At 65.4% G+C, this 18,686-nt stretch overlaps 1 protein-coding gene across 1 annotated transcript in view; it reads right to left on the bottom strand.

Annotated features, from left to right (window-relative positions):
- COL5A1 (collagen type V alpha 1 chain) overlaps positions 1-18,686 on the bottom strand; it is a 150,556-nt gene that overhangs the window by 7,315 nt on the left and 124,555 nt on the right. Inside the window, 20 exon segments of the mRNA XM_047768868.1 lie at positions 1,875-2,108; positions 5,287-5,355; positions 9,475-9,587; positions 10,207-10,267; positions 10,269-10,463; positions 10,665-10,718; positions 11,078-11,113; positions 11,898-11,951; positions 13,060-13,167; positions 13,414-13,467; positions 13,567-13,620; positions 13,730-13,837; positions 14,522-14,575; positions 15,103-15,156; positions 15,463-15,516; positions 15,799-15,852; positions 16,390-16,497; positions 17,123-17,176; positions 18,243-18,350; positions 18,449-18,502. Coding sequence (XP_047624824.1) covers positions 1,875-2,108; positions 5,287-5,355; positions 9,475-9,587; positions 10,207-10,267; positions 10,269-10,463; positions 10,665-10,718; positions 11,078-11,113; positions 11,898-11,951; positions 13,060-13,167; positions 13,414-13,467; positions 13,567-13,620; positions 13,730-13,837; positions 14,522-14,575; positions 15,103-15,156; positions 15,463-15,516; positions 15,799-15,852; positions 16,390-16,497; positions 17,123-17,176; positions 18,243-18,350; positions 18,449-18,502 — 1,680 coding nt within the window.

Genomic DNA, 18,686 nt, shown 5'->3' with positions numbered 1-18,686 from the left:
CCCCCTGCTCTTAAACCTCAGAAGGTTCTTTGCAAGATCCGTCTTCCCAGCATCCGTTCCAGAGAATGGTCCCCAGTTCCAGAGGATGGGAACGCCGTCTGCCCCTTTACCAGGTGATTGATTTCCAAGGGGCCAACGAGAGCGTTTCCCTTTGCGCCGTGGACGCCAGGAAGCTCAAAGTCCTGCTCCGGCTCTGCCCCGCCGGCTGGACCTCCACCAGACTCCTCGTTTCTTTCTCCAGCGCCACCGTGGCTGCCATGGGTCTTGCCTAAAAATAGTTCCAGGATCGGGGATTCTTCTCGGGCTCTGGCAGCCGAATGCACTTCTGAGCTCTTTTGAGGCACATTCCTCCTGGAACCACCCTGTGACGGGGGTGCTATTATTATCTTCGTTCGTGGGAGGCAGATACGGGGGATAATCTTACTCAGTGCCTCACGACCTGCGGGAAGCAGCCTGCGATTCGTGCCAGGAACGTGAGCAGGTGCTGGGCAGCCGAGCCCCTGGGTGCCTCTGGATCCCTTTCCCCAGGGAATCGCATCCCTCGGCCCTTAAAGAGGGACACTCCCTGAACATTCCAGCCAGCTCGGAAGGGCTGACCCGCGGCAGCGGTGGCAGTGGGGGGTCGGGCACCCCGAGAAGGCTCTTCCGCCAGGCACCCCGGCCTCAGGCCTGTCCTGAGCACACTCACCTCTAACCCACAGGGGAGCCCCCGGGGTTATAACTAGACCCTTCTGTGGGGAAAAGGACCAGAGGAAGGAGGCTCAATGGGACCTTGGGTCCATCCCAGACCTGCTCGCCTGGGGGTCAGCTCGGCCCCCCTGCTTTCCTGCCTGACCAAGCCTGCTCTGCAGAACCGTCCCGGCCACTCTGGCCCAGCTAAGCGGCCGGACCACCTTGGCCATCAGGGAGCACCCTCAGATGCCACATGTGCACGGGACAGGAACACGCAGCAGGGAGACCTGGCCGGGCACCGAGGGGGGAGCGCACACTAGCCCACCCCCAGCAGGAGCTGTCTCGGGCTGGGTCTCTGGGGAGCAGGTGATGGAAGTTCGGGGGTCCGATATCAGATGCGACCACAAGACCCACAGAGACAGCGGCTTCCTGGTGACTCCCCACCCCCACCGCCCCCGACCTGCCTCCCGCCTCTGAAAGTCTACACGGGGGGCGTGTCCGAGGGTTTGGCCAGGACTGGGCCACGTGCACGGCTGCACTGAGCAACGCCGGGACAGGACACGGCTCAGATCCGTGGGCTGCCCAGGGCGGATGCAACCCCCGGAGGGCCAGTCCAAGCGGCTGACCCTCCCTTGCGGGTCACAGGTGGGGGACAGAGGGGGCAGGTGTAGGGGCCAGGAGCCCAAGAGTGAAGGCAGTCCTGGCCCCGACGGACCCCTGGCCCCGAGCAGAGCATCTTTCCCAGAGGACGGCCTGGGGTCCAGGGCCATGACCCGGCTCGGGCCGGGCTGTCACGGGAGTGACAACGTCACCACCCCCTGAGTCTGCAGGGCGCTGCCCAGCATAGCGACACTCTCAGGAGCAAACCCAGCTCCAGCTCCGGCCGTCCCCAGAACAGGAGACACCTCTCATTTCCGAATGGGAGCAAGAATACGTCACATCGCACCAGGCACGGGGTCAGGGACCTGGGCTCCTGGCCTTTGCCCTCCGAACCCCAGCACAGCGGGAAGGTCCCCGCGGCTCGTGGGGGAATCCACATCCACCAGCCACGCATCGGCCACGCCACGCCCAGGCCCTCACTGTACCCGTCACGCAGCCCAGCGCCGGGCCCACGGTAGGCACCCAGGAAATCCGTGCCGACGGAACGAATGAGCCACAGAGGCCGTCCCCACCCCCGTCCCAGCGGGCGGCGGGGCACTCACAGCGCAGCCGTCCACCAGGGCGCGGATGTAGGGGCTGTTGTCGTAGGACATCTCCTCGTCGTTGGAGCCCAGGAAGCGCATGGCCTTGTCGTAGCCGCCCGTGGCGGCGTCCTGCCAGGCCACCGACTGGTAGCAGTTATAGGTGATGTTCTGGTGGGCAGAGGCGCTCAGCAGCCGCAGGAAGGTCATCTGGACCACGCCCACCGGGTTGCCCTCGGCGTCCACGTAGGAGAGCTGCGGGGGACAGGGCGGGAAGGCTCAGCAGAGGGCGCCCCGCAGCGGCAACGCCCCCGGGCCACACGCCGTCTCCTCTGCAGCACGAGCCTCGCCAAGGGCACCGCCTGGAACCGTGCCGCGCGCCCCGTCCCCAGGCCAGCACGCGCTGGCTCTCTTGGGGGTGCCCTTGAGCAGAGAGAACCACGCCACCCTTCTTTCAGGGACCTCAATGAGCCACCCACACTCCTCTTTGCCCAGATGCTCCCTCCTCATCCGCCGGGGCTCTGCTCAAATGCTTCCTCCTCCAGGAAGCCTGCCTGGGTTGGGTGCCCTTACCCACCTTGGCCTGGCTCCGTGTCCATCTGCCCTACCAGCTGGAAGGCCCTCCACAGCACGGGCGCCTGGCCTGCAGCCCTCCCTGGACCCCGAGGGCCCTGAGGGCAGGAGGGCCTGGCGTAGGTCCCTGTCACTGTGCCCGAGGCCGGCAAAAGGCAGGCACGAGTGAGATGGTGTTAATAAGTGAAGATCGATGGCCGATCGCCCCTGATGTGCAAGGACCAGGACAACTGGGGACAGCAAGGACTGGAGACCAGCGAGAGGAACAGGCCGGCTGAGGTGCCTGGCCAGCAGGCAGGACACAGGCCGTATGGCCAAGAGCCAGAGGGCGGGGGGGACCGGGCACCCGCCTGGGGGCACACGGGGAGGCCATTCCTGCCCCTTCCGGGGTGCGAGCTCCAAGGGGAAGTGGGGTGGGCCGTCCTGGGGCCCGGGGCACTCAGCTTTGCCCACGCCCAGCGGGGCACCCCGGGGGCTTTGGCAACATGACTGTGAGGCCCTGCTCTCTGCTGGCAGACCCAGGACAAGGCCCCAGGGAGGTGGCAGGCTGGCTCTCAAGAGACTTGTCAGCCTTGCTGGCTGGACAGGCGCTGGGCCGGTGTCGGGCGGCCGGAGGGACACCTTGGCCTCTGCACCTTCTGCAAACGGCGCTTTCTGCGCACTGGACGCGCCGGCGGACGGCCCCGGTCCGTCCCCCCGGGACCAGGGCGCGCCTCCCCTTCCCCGAAAGCCCTCCTCACGAGCCTGCAGCGGGAGCCTGGCCGGGCATGGTCCCATCAGACTGACAGGGTGGCTCCCTGCCCCACGGCCTCTCGCCCGCTGCTCTGTCTCCCACCCGCCCCAGCCCACCCCAAAGACCCTGAGCCGACCACACGAGGGAGGCTTTAAACTGATGCTCTCTGCTCATAGATACGCATGTCATTAGGGCTGAAGGCAGCGGGCCAGGCCTGGGTCCTGCTCCGGACACCAGCTTGCCCCCGGGACCAAGGAGAGAGTATACCAACCGCAGTCTGGACGTCAGGTGCTCCTCCTGGATGGAAGGTGACTGACTGGGGGGCGGGTGCATGCACAGAGGGAGGCAGGGGGTGGGAGCGCGGGTGCTGGGCGCAGAAGGACCTGAAGCCCCGGTGCCAGGCAGGGTGGCAGGAGGCCCGGGCACGGCTAAGCCCCTGCCCCGTGTTGGGAGCCCCGAGCCCCGCGTGAGCCCCTGCCCTTCCAGAGGAAGGGGCAGCCAGCCCACCAAAGCACCAGTTCCTTCAGGGAGGGGCCTGCACCTATGCCGCCCCTGCGCCAGTCATATGGAGGCAGAGATGACACAGGAAAAATGCAAAGACTGCTGCTTCCCCCGTGGACTCTCCCTCCACCTCCAGCCTCGGCCAGCCGTTTGCAAGACAGGCCACAAGTGGAGGCAGCTCCAGGCTGGTGGCTGAAAGTGGGTGTCCTGTACCCACTTCCGCAGGGCGAGGCAGGTGGGCATGGGGTGTGGGAGGGCCCTGTCTGGAGAGGGCGACCAGCACGGCTGCAGAAAGGACCCACCCCCGGGTCCCCCTCCGCCTTCTGTGTCCACTGCCCCCACCCTCTGTCCACCTCAAGAGTCCCCTGCCACCCCCTCCCCTGCTATTGAGTGGCATCCATTTCAGGTCCTTCTGCATCCCAGCTGCTCCTTCCGAGGAAACCACCAAGGCAGGAGCAGGGGAGGGGGCACAGCAGGAGAAGCGGGAGGGTGCCCGAGGCCCCCGCACAAGGATGAGAAGAGGGGGTCCCCAGGATGGCAGGGAGAGCACGAGCCCTCAGTGCGTGGGAAGAGCCTGCGTGACTGGGGATCAAAGACACGGGGAGTGGGTGATATTAACAGGGAGCGTGGGCGCCTCTGGGTCTAGGAAGGAGGGTGCTGGGTGTGGCGGGCAGAGGCTGGCAGGAGGCCCTGCTCTGAGTCCTGGGGGATCGTGGCCGGCTCTGCCCATGCCGAGCCCCCAGGGAGGCTGGGGACAGAGGGAAAAGGGTCAGGCCCAAAGCCGTGGGACCCGAGAGCTGGCTTCCGGGTGAGAAGGACATCCCTCAAGGGCAGCCCAGTCCAGACAACCGGGAAGCCAAGAGGCGCTCGGGGCACCTGCACCGCGGCCACATCTGGAACCTGGTCCCCTAACGTGACGGACGAGGGCACAGAACTCTTTGTCTCATTCCAGAAAAGGGCCCCAGTCGACCTCCCGAGATACTGGGAAAATGCTCGGCGCTGGAAGCAGCCACAGACCTCCTGTGAGGGGGTCGGGCCAGCCTTGGTCCCTATGCTGGCTGCAGAAGCATCGTGGTCGGCTAGTTCAAGGGCGCCTGCTGCCGTTCACCTCTGGGGCAGGCAGTTTAAGACTGGTTCTCCCAGAGTAAAACTGGGACACACGTGGCCTTGGGGGGCTGTGGCAGAGGAGCCCACAGCCCCGCTGGCGATCCCAACGGCCCCCCGCCCCCAGCTGCAGCCGGGGCAGGGCACAGGGGACGGGCCCTGGGAAGGACCAGGAAGTTTCATGGGCCTGGACCCACTTCATCGCCGCCGCCCACGAGGTCTCAGTAAATAAGCCCTGCAGGCCTGGTGTCTCTGGCCTCCCTCCTGGCAGCGCCCAGCTGGGGCTCTGGGCGCCCTGCATGCCAGCCACATGCCCTCCACCTGAGCAGGAAACCGTCCAGCTGCTCCCGGCTCAAGTGAACCCGCGTCGGGGTGGCAGGAGGGGCCTGGCCTGAGTCTGGCGGTCACGGCCGCGGAGCAGCGTGGCCAAAGGGCGAGAGCAGGCGTGGCGCTGGCGGCGATTAGTCCCATGCAGAGCCCAGCCAGGCCGTGCCGCAAGCAGACAGCCCCGCGGCCACTTACCAGCGACCCTCGCTTGTACTGACTGTACCAGGTGGAGGGCAGCTCTTTGGGCCAACGGGCCATTTTACTCTGCAAGATACGAAACGGGCGCGTTTAAACGACACCGCACACGCGCCGGAGGCCGCCTTACCAGTTTGCCGCGCTTGAATTCACTGAACCAGGAACCCGGGTTTTCTTTGGGCCAAGAAGTGATTCTGGCCTAAACATCCAGGGGAGAAGGGGAGGGAGAGAAATAGAGAAGGAGAGTGTTATTTCTCCCGCCTCCGCCAGGAGCGCTCCCGCGTCCTGCAATCACGCCTCTCGGCCGGAGAGGCCGCCGCGCCGGCCCGGAGATCCCACAGGTGCCCTCGAGCTGGGCGCTCGCCCCAGGACGGGCCCAGGGCCACGAGGGGCACGGGCGAGCCCCGGTGCTCTCCAGGCGCCTGCACCTGCTACCCGTGCAGGAGAGAGCCTGCATTTCACACGTTCTGCGTGTCAGGCACCCAGCACAGAGCCCGCACTTCGTAGCTGCAGGAAGACGCTGGTGGGCTGAGCGGTGAAGAGAGGAACGGGGAGGCTCTCAGTCCCCACCCCCCAACAGGGACCAAGGGGCCGAGGGAAGGCCAGGCGCGTGGGCACCCGCCCGCTGAATCCTGTGACGCGAGGGCCATGCCTCCACCTCCAAGGACTCTCCCTGGGACAGAGCAGGCGGGACACCCTGCTGGGGTCAGCTGGGTGTGAGGTACATGTGAGTGTGTATGCATGGCGTGTGCAGTGTGTGGGGAGGGGGCATGGGGCATGTGTGTGTGTGTGTACACGGCGTGTGCAGCTGTGTGTTGTGTACACGCTGTGTGCAGTGTGTGTGTGTACACAGCAATGTGCACTGTGTGTGAACACACTGAGCTGTGTGTGTGTGTACATGGCATGTGCAGTTTGTGTACACGCTGTGTGCTGTGTGTGTACACAGTTTGTGCAGCGTGTGTACACAGCATGTGCACTGTCTGTGTGTACATGGTGTGTGCACTGTGTGTACATAGCATGTGCACTGTGTGTGGTGTACCCAGCACGTGTGTGCGTACCCGTCATGGGCTGTGTTTGATGTACACGGCGTGTGCAGTTTGTGTGTTGTCTAACACTGTGTACAGTGCGTGTGTGCACATGGCATGTGCACTGGTGTGTGTGCATACATAACACAGCATGGGCAGTTTGTGTGTTGTGTACAAGCTGTGTGCTGTGTGTGTGTGTACACGGCGTGTGCACTGCATGCAGTGTGCATGGCATGTTCAGTTTGTGTGTCATGTACACACTGTGTGCTGCATGTGTACATGGCATGTGCACTGTGTGTGGTGTGCACAGCGTGTGCAGTGTACATGCTGTGTGCTGTGTGTGTGCACAGAGAGTATGCATTGTGTATGTGCGTGTTGTGTGTGTACATGCTGTGTGCACTGTGTGGTGTACACAACATGTGTGTGTGTATGCCGTGTGCAATTTGTGTCGTGTACATGCTGTGTGCTTTAGTGTGTGTACACGTCATGTCCAGTGTGTGTAGACACGGCATGTGCACCTGTGTGTGTGTGTGTGCACGCAGTGATCTGTGTGTGTGATGTACACAGCATGTGCAGTTTGTGTGTCATGTACATGCTGTGTGTTGTGTGTATGTACGTGGCATTTGCAGTATGTGTACACAGTGTGTGCACTGTGTGTGGTATGCATGGCATCTGGACTTTGTGTCATGTACACGCTGTGTGCTGTGTGTGTGGTGTGCATGGCATGTGCAATTTGTGTGTCATGTATATGCTGTGTGATGTGTGTGTACATGGCGTGTCTGCTTTGTGTGTCGTGTATATGCTGTGTGCTCTGTGTGTGTACACAGCGTGTGTGGTGTGTGTGTACACAGCGTGTGCATTGTGTGTGCAAATGGTGTGTGCACTGTGTGTAGTGTACATGGCATTGCAGTTTGTGTGGTCTACACGGCATGTGCGGTGTGTGTGTCATGTGCATGCTGTGTGCCCTGTGTGTGTACAAGCCATGTGCTGCATGTGCAATGTACATGGTGTGTGCAGTTTTTGCGTGTTGTGTACACACTGTGTGCTGTGCATGTGTACACAGCGTGTGCAGTGGGTGTGATGTATATGCGTGTGCTATGTGTGTGTGCGGTGTAGATGGTGTGTGCAGCGTGTGTGGCTGGGAGCATGGGGAGTCGGCGACCTGTGACCCCTGGCTCCTCCGCAGGAGCAGCAGTGTCACAGGTCATGGGAGGGGCAGCATCCCCCTTCCAGGGAGGCGGGGCTCCCCCCGGGTCTGCTCTGCAGAGGACAGGGCCTCAGACGCCGAGAGCAGCACCAGCGGCCGCGGTGACACTGCGGCGGAATGAGCAGGTGAATGAACCCTCCCTCCTGTGGTCCTGTGGGAGGGGACCTGCTGCCACTCCAGAAGCAGAAGCTTGGGGGCCGCCTCTGTCCGCGCTCTGCTTGCTGCAGGCACAGAGACCCCGGGTGGAATGACAGTGCCCGCGGGTCCAGCCTGTTCCCGGGCGTCCCTCAGGTGCTCTGCTTGGGCTCCGTCCCCTGGCTTCTCCCCCCGAGCTGGCCTCAAGGAGCCCGCGGAGGGGCCTCATGGAGGAAGAGCAGGTCCGCCTGCCCCCTGCCTCTCAGGACTGGGCCCACCTGCTCTCAAAGCCGCCGCCCATCAGCGCTGTGCTGGGATAGCCCAGGGGCTTCCCTGGGGCAGGACCAGTGGCGCGGGCGGAGGGGGGGGCCGCCCCACATTTGCCCTCCATCCTCTCCCCTCCCCTCTGACGCCGAGGAGCCCAGAAGCCCAGGCGGCCGGCAGGGGTCTCAACCCACAGGAGGCTGAGCGGCTGTGGCCCGAGGACCCCTGGCAGTCAGCACATGTGCAGAGAGAGAGCCAGGAGCTGTGGGGTCACTCGGCACCCCCAGCCCGCCCTCTGCTTGGCACCACCACCAGCTGGGCTCCTGGGGGCATCGTGCTGGCTCTTGGGCAACGAGGCCACTTTCAGAGGGCAGACGGCACCAGGCAGGGCAGGACACGGCATCTTCACCTGAATTTCCTCCCGAGTCTCTGACAGACACAAGGGTCCCGAGCTTAGACATTTCTTTGGAGCCACACGGGGTTTTGTTGCAGGTTCCCGAGGATTTCAAATGCATAAAACAGGGGTCCCCACATTGTCCTGGTCAGCACAGAGCCCACGGGGGTGCTGGACCTTCCCACGGTGGCCGTGAGTTTAGGGACAGGGGACCATGCCCAGGAGAACGCAGCTGCTCTCCTAGAGGAAAGCACTCTGGGCGCCGAGGCTGCAGGGAGTCCGAGGACCACAGGCTGCCCGCCCCTGCCGGGCCTGGGCCTGAGCCTCCAGGAACCCCCTGCACAGGACAGGGAGCCTCTGTGACAGACGTTACAAGGAGGGTCTGGTCAGGCCGATGCAGCGGGCCCTGCGGCCAAAGTGCCCTCCCTCTTCCCAGGTAAAGACTGCACCCTCTCCCCTCACCTGCCCCGGGCCCAAGTGGGCTGGGCTCCGACGCACCCTCGAGAGAAAGCAGTGCGTGTGCCCCACGCGCCACCCACGTGCCGCCCACACGCCACCCACATGTCACCCACACACTATCCCCACACCATCCCCAAGCGCCTCCACATACACTGGTTCGCCCCTGTCTACACTCGGAGACCCTCACCATGGAGGTGAGGCCTCTGAAAGGCCACAGAGGTGACTGTGAAATGGACACGTTGCAAAATCTCAATGCATCAGAACCTTGCTAAGCCCAGTTTTCTCCTAAACAGGCTTTAAAGGCGGGCAGTGTGCTGGGGAGGCAAGCCGACGCTAAGTAAGGACCTAGGCAAACGCCAGCTTCCAAATATGTCTTTGGGCCTCGTTGGCCCAAAAGCCCTTCCATGGGCTTCGGGCTGGTCTGCGGTCAGAGGGACAGGGTCACTTCAGGACGGATTGGACCAAGCGGTTGAAACCCCAGTGTCAGTGGGGGGAGCCGGCCACCCCTCAACCTTCCGCGAACCGAGGCTGCACGCAGCCCCTCCCATGGCTAAAAACGTCTCCTTAGAGCAAATGCGAGTTGACTTCTGGAGGAAAAGTCCTGATTTTGCAACTGGCCCGTGTCTGCCTTCCATTCCCTAAGACGCAGACACGGGAGCGGCGTGCGCCTGGCCCGGGCGGGAGGCGATCGGGCCGGTACTCACCCCTTCGGACTTCTTATCGGGGAAGACGCACGTGGACCCTCCGGCCGTGAAGTTGCAGTAGACTTTGAAGGAGTCCCTGGAGCAGCCTTGGTTGGGGTCCACCCAGTATTCACCTGGAGGGAGGGGGGCGGTGCGTGAGAGCGGGTCCCGGACGGTTCCAGGAGCAGCCCGCACCGTCTGGGGTCTGTCCGATGGCACGCTGCTGCTCACCCCTCCTTCCCAGAGGGGGAACCACACGCTAACGCGGTGTCATCTTTCAGCGGGTTATTAATGCCAAGAACGGGACTGATTTGCATTTTTGTGATATTCTGGAGGCTCAGTGGTGCTTTCCGAGCGCGCCCTTCAACGCCAGCACAAGGACCAAGATGAACCGACAGTGGCAGCCAACGTCGCTTCAGGGCTTGCCCTGCGCAGGCCCAAAGCATCTCAGACACTTTACACATGTCCCCGGAGAGGCAGGTGTTTCTAGGTGGGAACGTGGGGCTCCAGGGGAGCAGGTGCCCTGCCAGACAGCGGCTAAGATTAGAGCAGACCCCGGCTCCGTGCGATCTCATGGCTTTGACCTCTTCTCCTGGCGTTCCAGGACAGCCTCCCCTCCTCGTGCGATGCCTCACCAGGTGACAGGGGGAGAGGCCCGCACGCCCACCGCCCAGGCGGGGCCGCTGCCCCCGAGCCCGGCTGCCCTGTCCTGCCCCCCTTCCCTGATGTCGGGGCCCGGGCGCAGCCGCCTACCGTCCGGGAAGTCGGGGTGGCAGAGCTGCAGGTCCTTGCAGGTCCGCGCCGGGTTCTGCTGCTGTGCCCAGCGGCCGCTTCATCTGCTCAATCTCCAGCTTCAGGGAGTTGAGCGAGCCGAAGATCTCCTCCATGCCGTCGGCGTAGTCCATGTAGTTCTCGGCCTCCCCCTCGTCCATCAGCTGGCTGGCGTCGATGTTCCGCCGCGTCCTGGACGCCTGGATCGGCAGCGGCTGGATGACCTCGCCGGGGGGGCCCTGGGGGCGGAAGAGGGGCAGCCGCGGGTGGGAGGGGGCCCTGTCCTGACGCGCCGTCCCGGGACAGCGCCCCCGCCCCAGACACGCTGCACAGCATGCCAAGATCTAACCACGTGGACTGCGGCCTCCACGACTCCCTGGCTGTTAGGAGACCCCCCCACCCGCCCCCCCCCGACTCCCAGGCCTTCGAAGGCTACTCACCGGCGGGCCGGGGGGTCCAGGGTGGCCTGCCTCACCCTTGGGGCCAGTTGGACCCTGGGGGGAAGAAGACAACCGTCTCACTCACCGAATCCACCCCGGGGTCTGGAATGTTCCCCAGAAACACGGGAGAAGGCGGAGGGGCAGGCCTGACAGGCAGGGCCGCCCAGTCCTGGGTGCGAGAACTGGACACCCCGTGCTGGGGACTGGGGGGGACAGGGCCCTTTCTGGAAGGCGGGGAGCCAACAGCCCAAACGCCTGGCCTGTGACGGCTCAGGGATGCCAGCCGCAGAGGAGGCCGTGACCTCTGCGCCCATGACTCAAGGGGGCAGGGGGACCCCAGGGTGGTTCCCGTCCCAGGGGACACACATGCCTCCCCCAGGGTGACGTGGGCCGGCCGGGGGGACACCACTTACCGAGGAGCCCTTAGCACCTTTTGGACCAGGGGGGCCCTGCAGAGAGAGGGGCGGGGGTCAGCTGGGGGCGGCCCCTTCCCTCCAGCCCCGCAGGCCCGGCCCCGCCTTCACCCTCTCGTGCGCCCGTGCCGCCCTCCTGGAAGCCAGGCTTGTCCTTGCTTGACTGTTGAGGGGGTGAGTGTGGCTGGCTGGCACCCACATGGAGGCGGGGAGGGTCCCTGGGTCCCGCTCAGCCTCCTGCCCTCCCCCGCGGGGAGATCAGAGCTCCGACCGCCAGGGTCAGGGGTCCACGAGGGCAGGCTGGCCTCAGAGGAGCCCCCCCCCACCCCCAGCTGGCTCCCCGGCAGCCTGCAGGGAGGCCCAGCATCGGGTCACGGGGACCCAGGCCCAGGCGGGCCTCAGGTTACTGATTTCAGGTGAGAAGAGATTTGAAGGTTGGGGGGGAGGCTGCGTTTGGAGTTTGGGGGGCTCCAGCTACGTGGGGGAGGCCCCAGGCTGGGTGCCTAGAAGTGGGACCTCAGCTCCAGTCGGGGCCGGCCTGGGCCTGTGCGTGCTGCTGGGGAAGCCGCCGTCGCTGGCGTCAGTGTCCCCCAGATGCCCACAGTGGGTTGTCCGCACGCCCTAAAACGCCCAGAGACAGAGGCTCCCCCGCACCTGCCGCCAGAGCCCAGAGGCCCCACCTCCCGGCTTGCGAGCTCGGAACCTGGATGTGAGACACTGAGCAAATCGCCCCGGGGGCCCGTGATCCTCCGGCCGTGCACGGAGGCCCTCCCTTCCCAGGAATAACCCAGGGAACCGCACACGGATCCCAGATACGCACCGGCAAGCCTGGGGGGCCCGGGGGCCCGATCGGGCCGGAAGGACCAGTGATGCCCTGGAAGCAGCAGAAACGACCACCGTTTGGACCGGGAGGGGGCGCGGCCCTCGGCTCACGCCTCTTCCCCAACGCGGGCTGCGGGCGCGGGAGCCACCCCTCCCGCGGGGCCTGAGGGGCTGGAACGCCTGCGGTGAGGCTGAGCCCCCAGGCGCTGCTGCCCCAGCCCGCCTGGATGGACCCCAGTGTCCATGGGGCCTCGGGGAGGTGACTGGGCAGGAACGTGCCCTTCCGATGGTCTCGTGTGAACCGCCCCTGCCTGCTGCCCTGGCTGCTTTCTGCTCACGGCCTGGGTCTCCCCACAAGCCCAGGCCCCCGGCAGGGGGGCAGTAAGTGTCCTGGGGTCCTGTGTGTCCAGTCCGGCCTCCCAGCGGCCCTTCCCACACCTGGAGTTTGCAACCTCTGATCCGACCTCTCTCCAGTTCTCGGGGCCACGGGGAGGCCAGGGTGGAGGAGGCGGGGGCTCCCGAGGACACCCCTGGGCCTCCTGGCTCTGCCCCCTCCAGCTCTGCCTCGGGCATCGTGTCCCCTCTCAGGTCAGTTGTGGGCCAAGGTGGGCACAGCTCAGGGGCACAGTCGCACCTGGCTCGGGATGCGGTGATTCACAGGCCGGGATGCGGCCTCGTGACCCTCACGTGGGGGAGGGGAAAGACTGCCTGCCCCGCCCCCACCTCCCCAGCCACAGAATCCAGGGCAAGTGGCCCCAGGCAAAACTCGCAGGTCAGGGCTTCCTTTGCTATGGTTCCTGGGGGCTACAAACCCCAATCAGCTGCAGGAGTTCCCAGTGGAGTCTGGGGTGAGATGTGCACACCTGGGGTTAAGGTGGGAGTGAGGGTACCAGCGGACAGTCGCCTGGCCCACCCGTGCAAATGCGGTCGAGCACCGACCGTCACCTCCGGGCGGTCAGCTGGGCCGGAGGCTCTCACACGGGGTGGGGGGGTGGGGCGGGGGGATGACCCGAGGCCCCGGCAGGGTCCGGGCTGGGCTCCCATTCTGCCCCAGGTCCCCGTGCACCCAGGTGAGCCTGTCCTGCTGTCCCCATCTGGATTCATGGACGTGGGGACATCCTTCCGGCTCTGACATGACACAGAGCCAGCATCCCACGTACCTGTTCCCCCTTAGGGCCAGAGGAGCCCTGGGGGCCGGGAAGGCCACGGTCACCCTTTTCGCCCTGTTCGCCCGGGGGTCCAATGAGCCCGATCAAGCCTGGATGGCCCTGTGGGAAGAGGAAAGGGCATCTCTGGTGGCGGCGACTCCGGTCCAGCCACCTGGGCCCGGCCCATCCACGGTCTTCGAACCACACGGATCTGCAGTCTCCGGGTCGCCACCTCTCAGGTCGCCACCCCAAACACGGGACAAACGCAGGGGACGCCCCACATCTTGCTGAGTTGCAAGCCGCCGTGTTCAAAGGGCCGCGCGTCCCACCAGCGGAGGCCCCTGGCGAGGCGTCCTCATGGCTCACCTTTTCCCCTTTGGGTCCAGAATCTCCTTTGAGGCCGGGGAGCCCTGGGGGACCCTGCGGGGGAGAAGGCAGCGGGATCAGAGGTCTCATCCCCAAACCCGCCCTCCACCACCGCCGCCGCCGCCGGGGGTCCTCGGGGCATCCGTGACTCACCATGGGGCCGGGGGGACCATCGGGGCCGGGAGCTCCTGGGAGACCTTGCTCGCCCTGGAACACAGTGACCCTCTGCGTGAGCCCCGCCCGGGCTGTCCCCGTCCCCAGTCCCACCCCCACCCGGCAGCGCCACCCCGACCCCCAGCCTCCCTGGACCACTCACCACGGGGCCCGGGATCCCTCGAAGGCCATCAGGACCAGGCTTCCCGGGGGCCCCCTGGGGGCCAATGGGGCCAGTCTTCCCAGGAGGGCCTTCCAAGCCGGCTTCTCCCTGCAGGGTGGCAAGGAGGCCAGGGTGGGACACCAATGCTCGAGGGGCCCGTTACCCCTGCCGAGGACTGCTGCTTGGGAACTCCGAGGAGCCTCGGAAAGAACCCCGGAGCCCCCTGGATATTCAGGGGCTGCCCCCGAGTCTCCACGTTCCCTACAGAGGCCAAGCCTCCATCCTGCTACGGTCCTCAGTCCTCTGGGCTCCCAACCAACACGGCCGCCGTGTCCTGAGCAGACGTGGGGCCGGACACATTCCCTTGCTGTCTCGGTCAATGCCAGGCACTCCGAGGGCTCTGGGTGCTGGGCTCCCCGCTAACTGCACAGCACGGGCTCCCCACCCTCCCTGAGCCCAGCACGGGCCCCGTCTCCACTTCAAATGTGAGACAGGGTGGCCTGGCCAGGTCAACCCAGGCCCGAGGGCACCCAGCAAGGGCCTCCCCGCTCTGAGGATGGCGGGGCAGATGGACCATGGCTCAGGGTCGGGGGCCCCAGAGCCAAGGCTCGGCCAGGCCACCGCACTCTGCTCAGACTGTAGAGACAGCCGGCCGCCCTCTGGGCCCCACCAGCTCCTGGCTGCCTCAGCAGCCGGGCACCTCCGAGCACGTGTCCGCTCCACACCCACGGGGCCCTCGGCGCACTCTGGAAGGTCACGGCCACAGCCACGGCCGGGCCAGAAAGCACTTACCTTGGCTCCTTTCTCTCCCTGTCTGCCTTCGGGGCCTGCCGGGCCGGGCGGACCCTGGGAGGAACAAGAGGGACCACGTGACAAGGGAGCTCGTGGAGGCTGAGTGGAGGGGGACAGGCCTGGGGGGCGGGGAGGGCGTGCAGGTCACTCCCAGGATCTCAGAAGGAGCCCCGGGGGCTCCGGTTCTGGAAAAGGTCGCTGGGTCCCTGGGGGGCTGGGAGGTGCCAGCAGCCTTGTGTTTCGAGGGGCTCCTGCCCTGGCCGCACAGCAAGCGGCCCAGTTACCGCAGCATCAGCAAAAGGCCTTTTCGCTTGTTGTGATTTTTCCAAAGGTCTGACCCAGGGGAAAGGGGTTTTTTCCAGCTCCGTGGGTGTTTTTCTCCCACCACGGCTGTTCCTGGCGTGTCAGCAGTTGGCCCACCCTAAAAGGAGCGGCTCATCGACCCAGCAGGGCTGAGATTTGATGATATGGCAGGAAGCTGAGCCGGAAAAAACTTCCAACAGAAGCGCCTTCCTCACGGGGTCTGAGCCGGGGCGGGGGCGGGGGGACTGAGAGGCCAGGGCCCCTGTAGAAGCACTTACCCTTTTCCCTGGAGGCCCAGATGGACCTGGCTCACCAGTAGGGCCCGGGGATCCCTGGGGTCAGAGACAGAACAGAGAGTTTGGGAGTCAGGGCCCGTTAGACGAAGATGTGGCGGGTCTGGGGTCAGAGGTGACGGAAATGCAGAGACGTTGGGTCTAGTCTGTCCTCGGCCAGCCTTGAACCTGCCCCGCTCTTCTCTGGCAGAATTGGTCCTGGAACCCCTGCCCCCACCTCTGGGCGCCTGGGCCGCAGCAGGCTGGGGACCCGCCTGCCCCCCGCAGTTCTGCTGCATTTAGGGGAACGTTCCCACCTCCCCGAGAAGCAGCGACAGGGTCCCTAGCAGCCCCGGGTGGACTCACTGTTTGCCCGGGTTCACCGTCATCTCCTTTGTCACCAGGGGGACCGTCTTGACCCTGTGGGGACACAAGCAAGTTCCTTCTGCCTCCCGGATGCACCTGAGTTCGGGCACCGACTCCCAGTGTCCCCAGCCCCAACCCGAAAATCAAACTCCATCCCCAAGGGGCTGGGAGGTGGGCAGGGCCTGGCCCGTTTCGGCATCAGGTCACAGATGCCGCTGGGAGATGGCCACATCCCACCGACAGTCATAAAAGAAACATCCAGAAAGAGAGAGAAACGGGCCAGCGAGGCAGGTCTGGGGCTGCGGGGACCCCGGGGCTCTGCCCTTGAGCACCTACCGCGGGGCCAGGCTCTCCGGGGGGACCGGGATCTCCAGGAAAACCGACGGGGCCCTGAAACAGGAAGAAAGGCCGTCGGGGGCTCAGCAGCCGGGCCTGGAGTGCCCCGCCACGCAGGCCGCCCACCGTCCACACCTGCGCCGCCCTCGCCCAGAGCACCCCGCCAGCTCTGACACTTCGTGCCCTCCGTACCAGGACGGCCTTTCCAGAACATCGTCTCACGCGAGCCACGCCAGCCCAGAATCGGGCAAGGCAGGGCTGCCCTCTCGCCCCCCAGAGGCCCTCAAAGGCGGCCTCTGGCCCAGCGATCTGCTTCTGGAGCCCCCGGCTGACACCGGAGCCTGGACCTTTACCTTCTGGAACCTGCTGCAGTGCAGCCCCTCCTGACGCAAAGCCAAGGCAGGCAATGGAGGGGCCACATGGAGCCCGGCCCGTGTATGGGGCTCCCCTCCTCTCCTCCTCTGTTTTGGCTCAGGAGCTGGGGTGGAAACCTCTGTTCCTAAGAACCTCACCTCGAGACTCGGGCAGCCGGGAGCTTCGGCGCCCGGGGCGAGGCTGACCTTGGCCCTGCGGCATCTCATAGGTACTCACGGGGCTGCCTTTGGGACCGTCGTCTCCGGGGGGGCCCTTGGGTCCAGGGGGTCCAGCAGCACCAGAAGGGCCCGACTCGCCCTTCTCTCCTCTTTCGCCTTTGGGTCCCTGGGGGGAGAGGCCAGGCCCGTGTTCCCAGAGCCCGCCTGGAGGCCGCCCAGAGCAAGGGCGGCATCATGTGGAAAGGGAGCACCCCCATGGTGGCCGGGCCCCGTGTCTGTGGGCACCAGCAGCTGCCCGCCGGTGGCGCGGACCCTGAGGGGGCGCAGGGGCCCCCGCCCGCCCCGTGGTTCCCAGGTGGAGGAAGCAGCCAGCAGCCCCGGGGACTCTGTTCACCAGGCGCCCCCTGGGCCGGAGAGCCTCCCTCGGAGGTTGGGGATGGGGCTGGAGAGGACGCCATCCGACCTGTCACGGTCTGAATGTCCCAGGCCTGGGCTGACAGGGTGACAACGGCCCTACTTATGGAAGCCTGTGGGGGGCCCAGAGCACCACGGATGGAGGGCCTCTCGCGGCCAGCTGTCTGCGTGTTTATCACGGACATGGGGGCAGGCACACGCATGCACGCACGCTGGCCCACTCCCCACCACGCTGCCCTTTTTACAGCCATCCCGTGAGGTAGGCACAAGAGGGGACAGGACTCCCATGTCATGGATGGCAAAACCGAGGCCGAGCGGGACCCTCCCGCCCACCCCGTCCAAGCTGCGTCCGGCCCCCGCCCCAAAGCGCCACTCACCGGGGGGCCTCCTTCTCCGGGAAGGCCGGGCTCTCCCGCTTCGCCGGGCTCACCCTAAAGGAAGAAGCGCCACCCGATGGTGTGATGACAGCGGCAAGGAGAGCCGTGGGTCTGGCCGTGGGGGGGGGGCAGGGCGGGACAGCGGTCACTGTCCCCTGAGGGTCAGGACTGGAGGGGAGATGGGTGAGGCGTCCAGGGAGAGAGGGGTGACAGTGACACAGGCAGGCCTGGGATGGACAGGTGGATGGGGTTGGGGGAGCACATGGGGGGTCAACCCTGGCTTTCCCCAGGAAGGGGCGCTCCAGGTGAGCTCTGGGGGAGGACTGGGCGAAGCCAGGGGAAAGAAGGTGGGGCCAGAAAACACAGGACATCCTTGGGTGTGCAGGCCCACGGGGGGCGCGGGGAGAGGACGCCGCCCCGAGCAGAGGCGGTACACCATTCACAGGGGGTCTTGGGCGGGGCGGGGGGGGGTTCTCTCTGATCTTTGTATCGTACAGAACGGGCAGCGACAGAAGACCTCTTTCGATGGAAGGTTCTGGAATGGCATGCAAGCAGCACAAACGGCAGGACGCCCCCCACCCCCTCCTTCCACCCAAGGGACTGGGGTGAGGGCTTGAAAAGGAGCACCAGCTCCTGGGTCTGGGTGGATCGGACTCCGGGGCTGTCTCGCCCACTGCACACACGCGCGTAAGGCATGAACACACGTGTGCACGCAGAGGCCCAGTGTGCTCACCGGTCTTCTGCAGGCCCAGGCCCTGCACTTAACTGGGTCAGAGGAAGGGGACCTGGGGCTACAACAAAGTAGGGTTTGGCCGAGATGGAACCTGGAAAGGCAGCAACCACTGGCCCCAAGGAACAGAGAGCTGCGTCCATCAGCCCATCCCAGAGGAGGCAACAGGACCCTTGCTGGCGGTTGTACCGTGTGGAAATTCTGCACAAGGCTGTCACAGGGGCAGAGGCAGACCCCCAGGACCACTGCATGCTCTTCTAAATTTCAAAAAGCATCTGATAGGACCAGCCCTGGAATGCACCTGTACACCTGTGCCTACACGGCAGGCACAGCCAGGAACGCGCACATGCACACACTCAGACACCGTGACCATTTCGGGGCGTGAGTCACCTTCTCTCCCACTGCGCCGGGGTTGCCTATTCCGCCAGGGGGACCTTGCGGTCCGTCAGCGCCGGGAGCTCCAGAGGGTCCTCGGGGTCCGGGGGGACCTGGAGGGCCCTGGGAAGAGCAGAGCCATTGAGCGCAGAGAAGATGCAAAGTCCCCCGAAACAGAAGCCAGCTGCCCGGCCAGGTCTCCACGTGCTGGTGACACGTACCATCTGACCCACGTCTCCCGTCTCGCCCTTCTCCCCCGGAGGTCCTGGCAGACCCTGCGAAGAGAAACGCATCAGACACTTGGCAGCCGGCACTGCTCCACGGGACACGCACGCACAGCTTCCGCGGTCTCCCCGGCGCAACCCCAGGCCGAGCAGCCCAAAGGCTCAGGAATGTGGTCTTCCATGCACAGGTACAGAGGAAGAAGCCCCTCAGAACCCCGGGCTCCGAGTCGGCCCC

The sequence above is a fragment of the Phacochoerus africanus genome, chromosome 2, assembly GCF_016906955.1.
Source record: "Phacochoerus africanus isolate WHEZ1 chromosome 2, ROS_Pafr_v1, whole genome shotgun sequence".
Lineage (NCBI taxonomy): Eukaryota > Metazoa > Chordata > Mammalia > Artiodactyla > Suidae > Phacochoerus > Phacochoerus africanus.
This window is presented reverse-complemented; position numbering and strand designations above follow the sequence as displayed.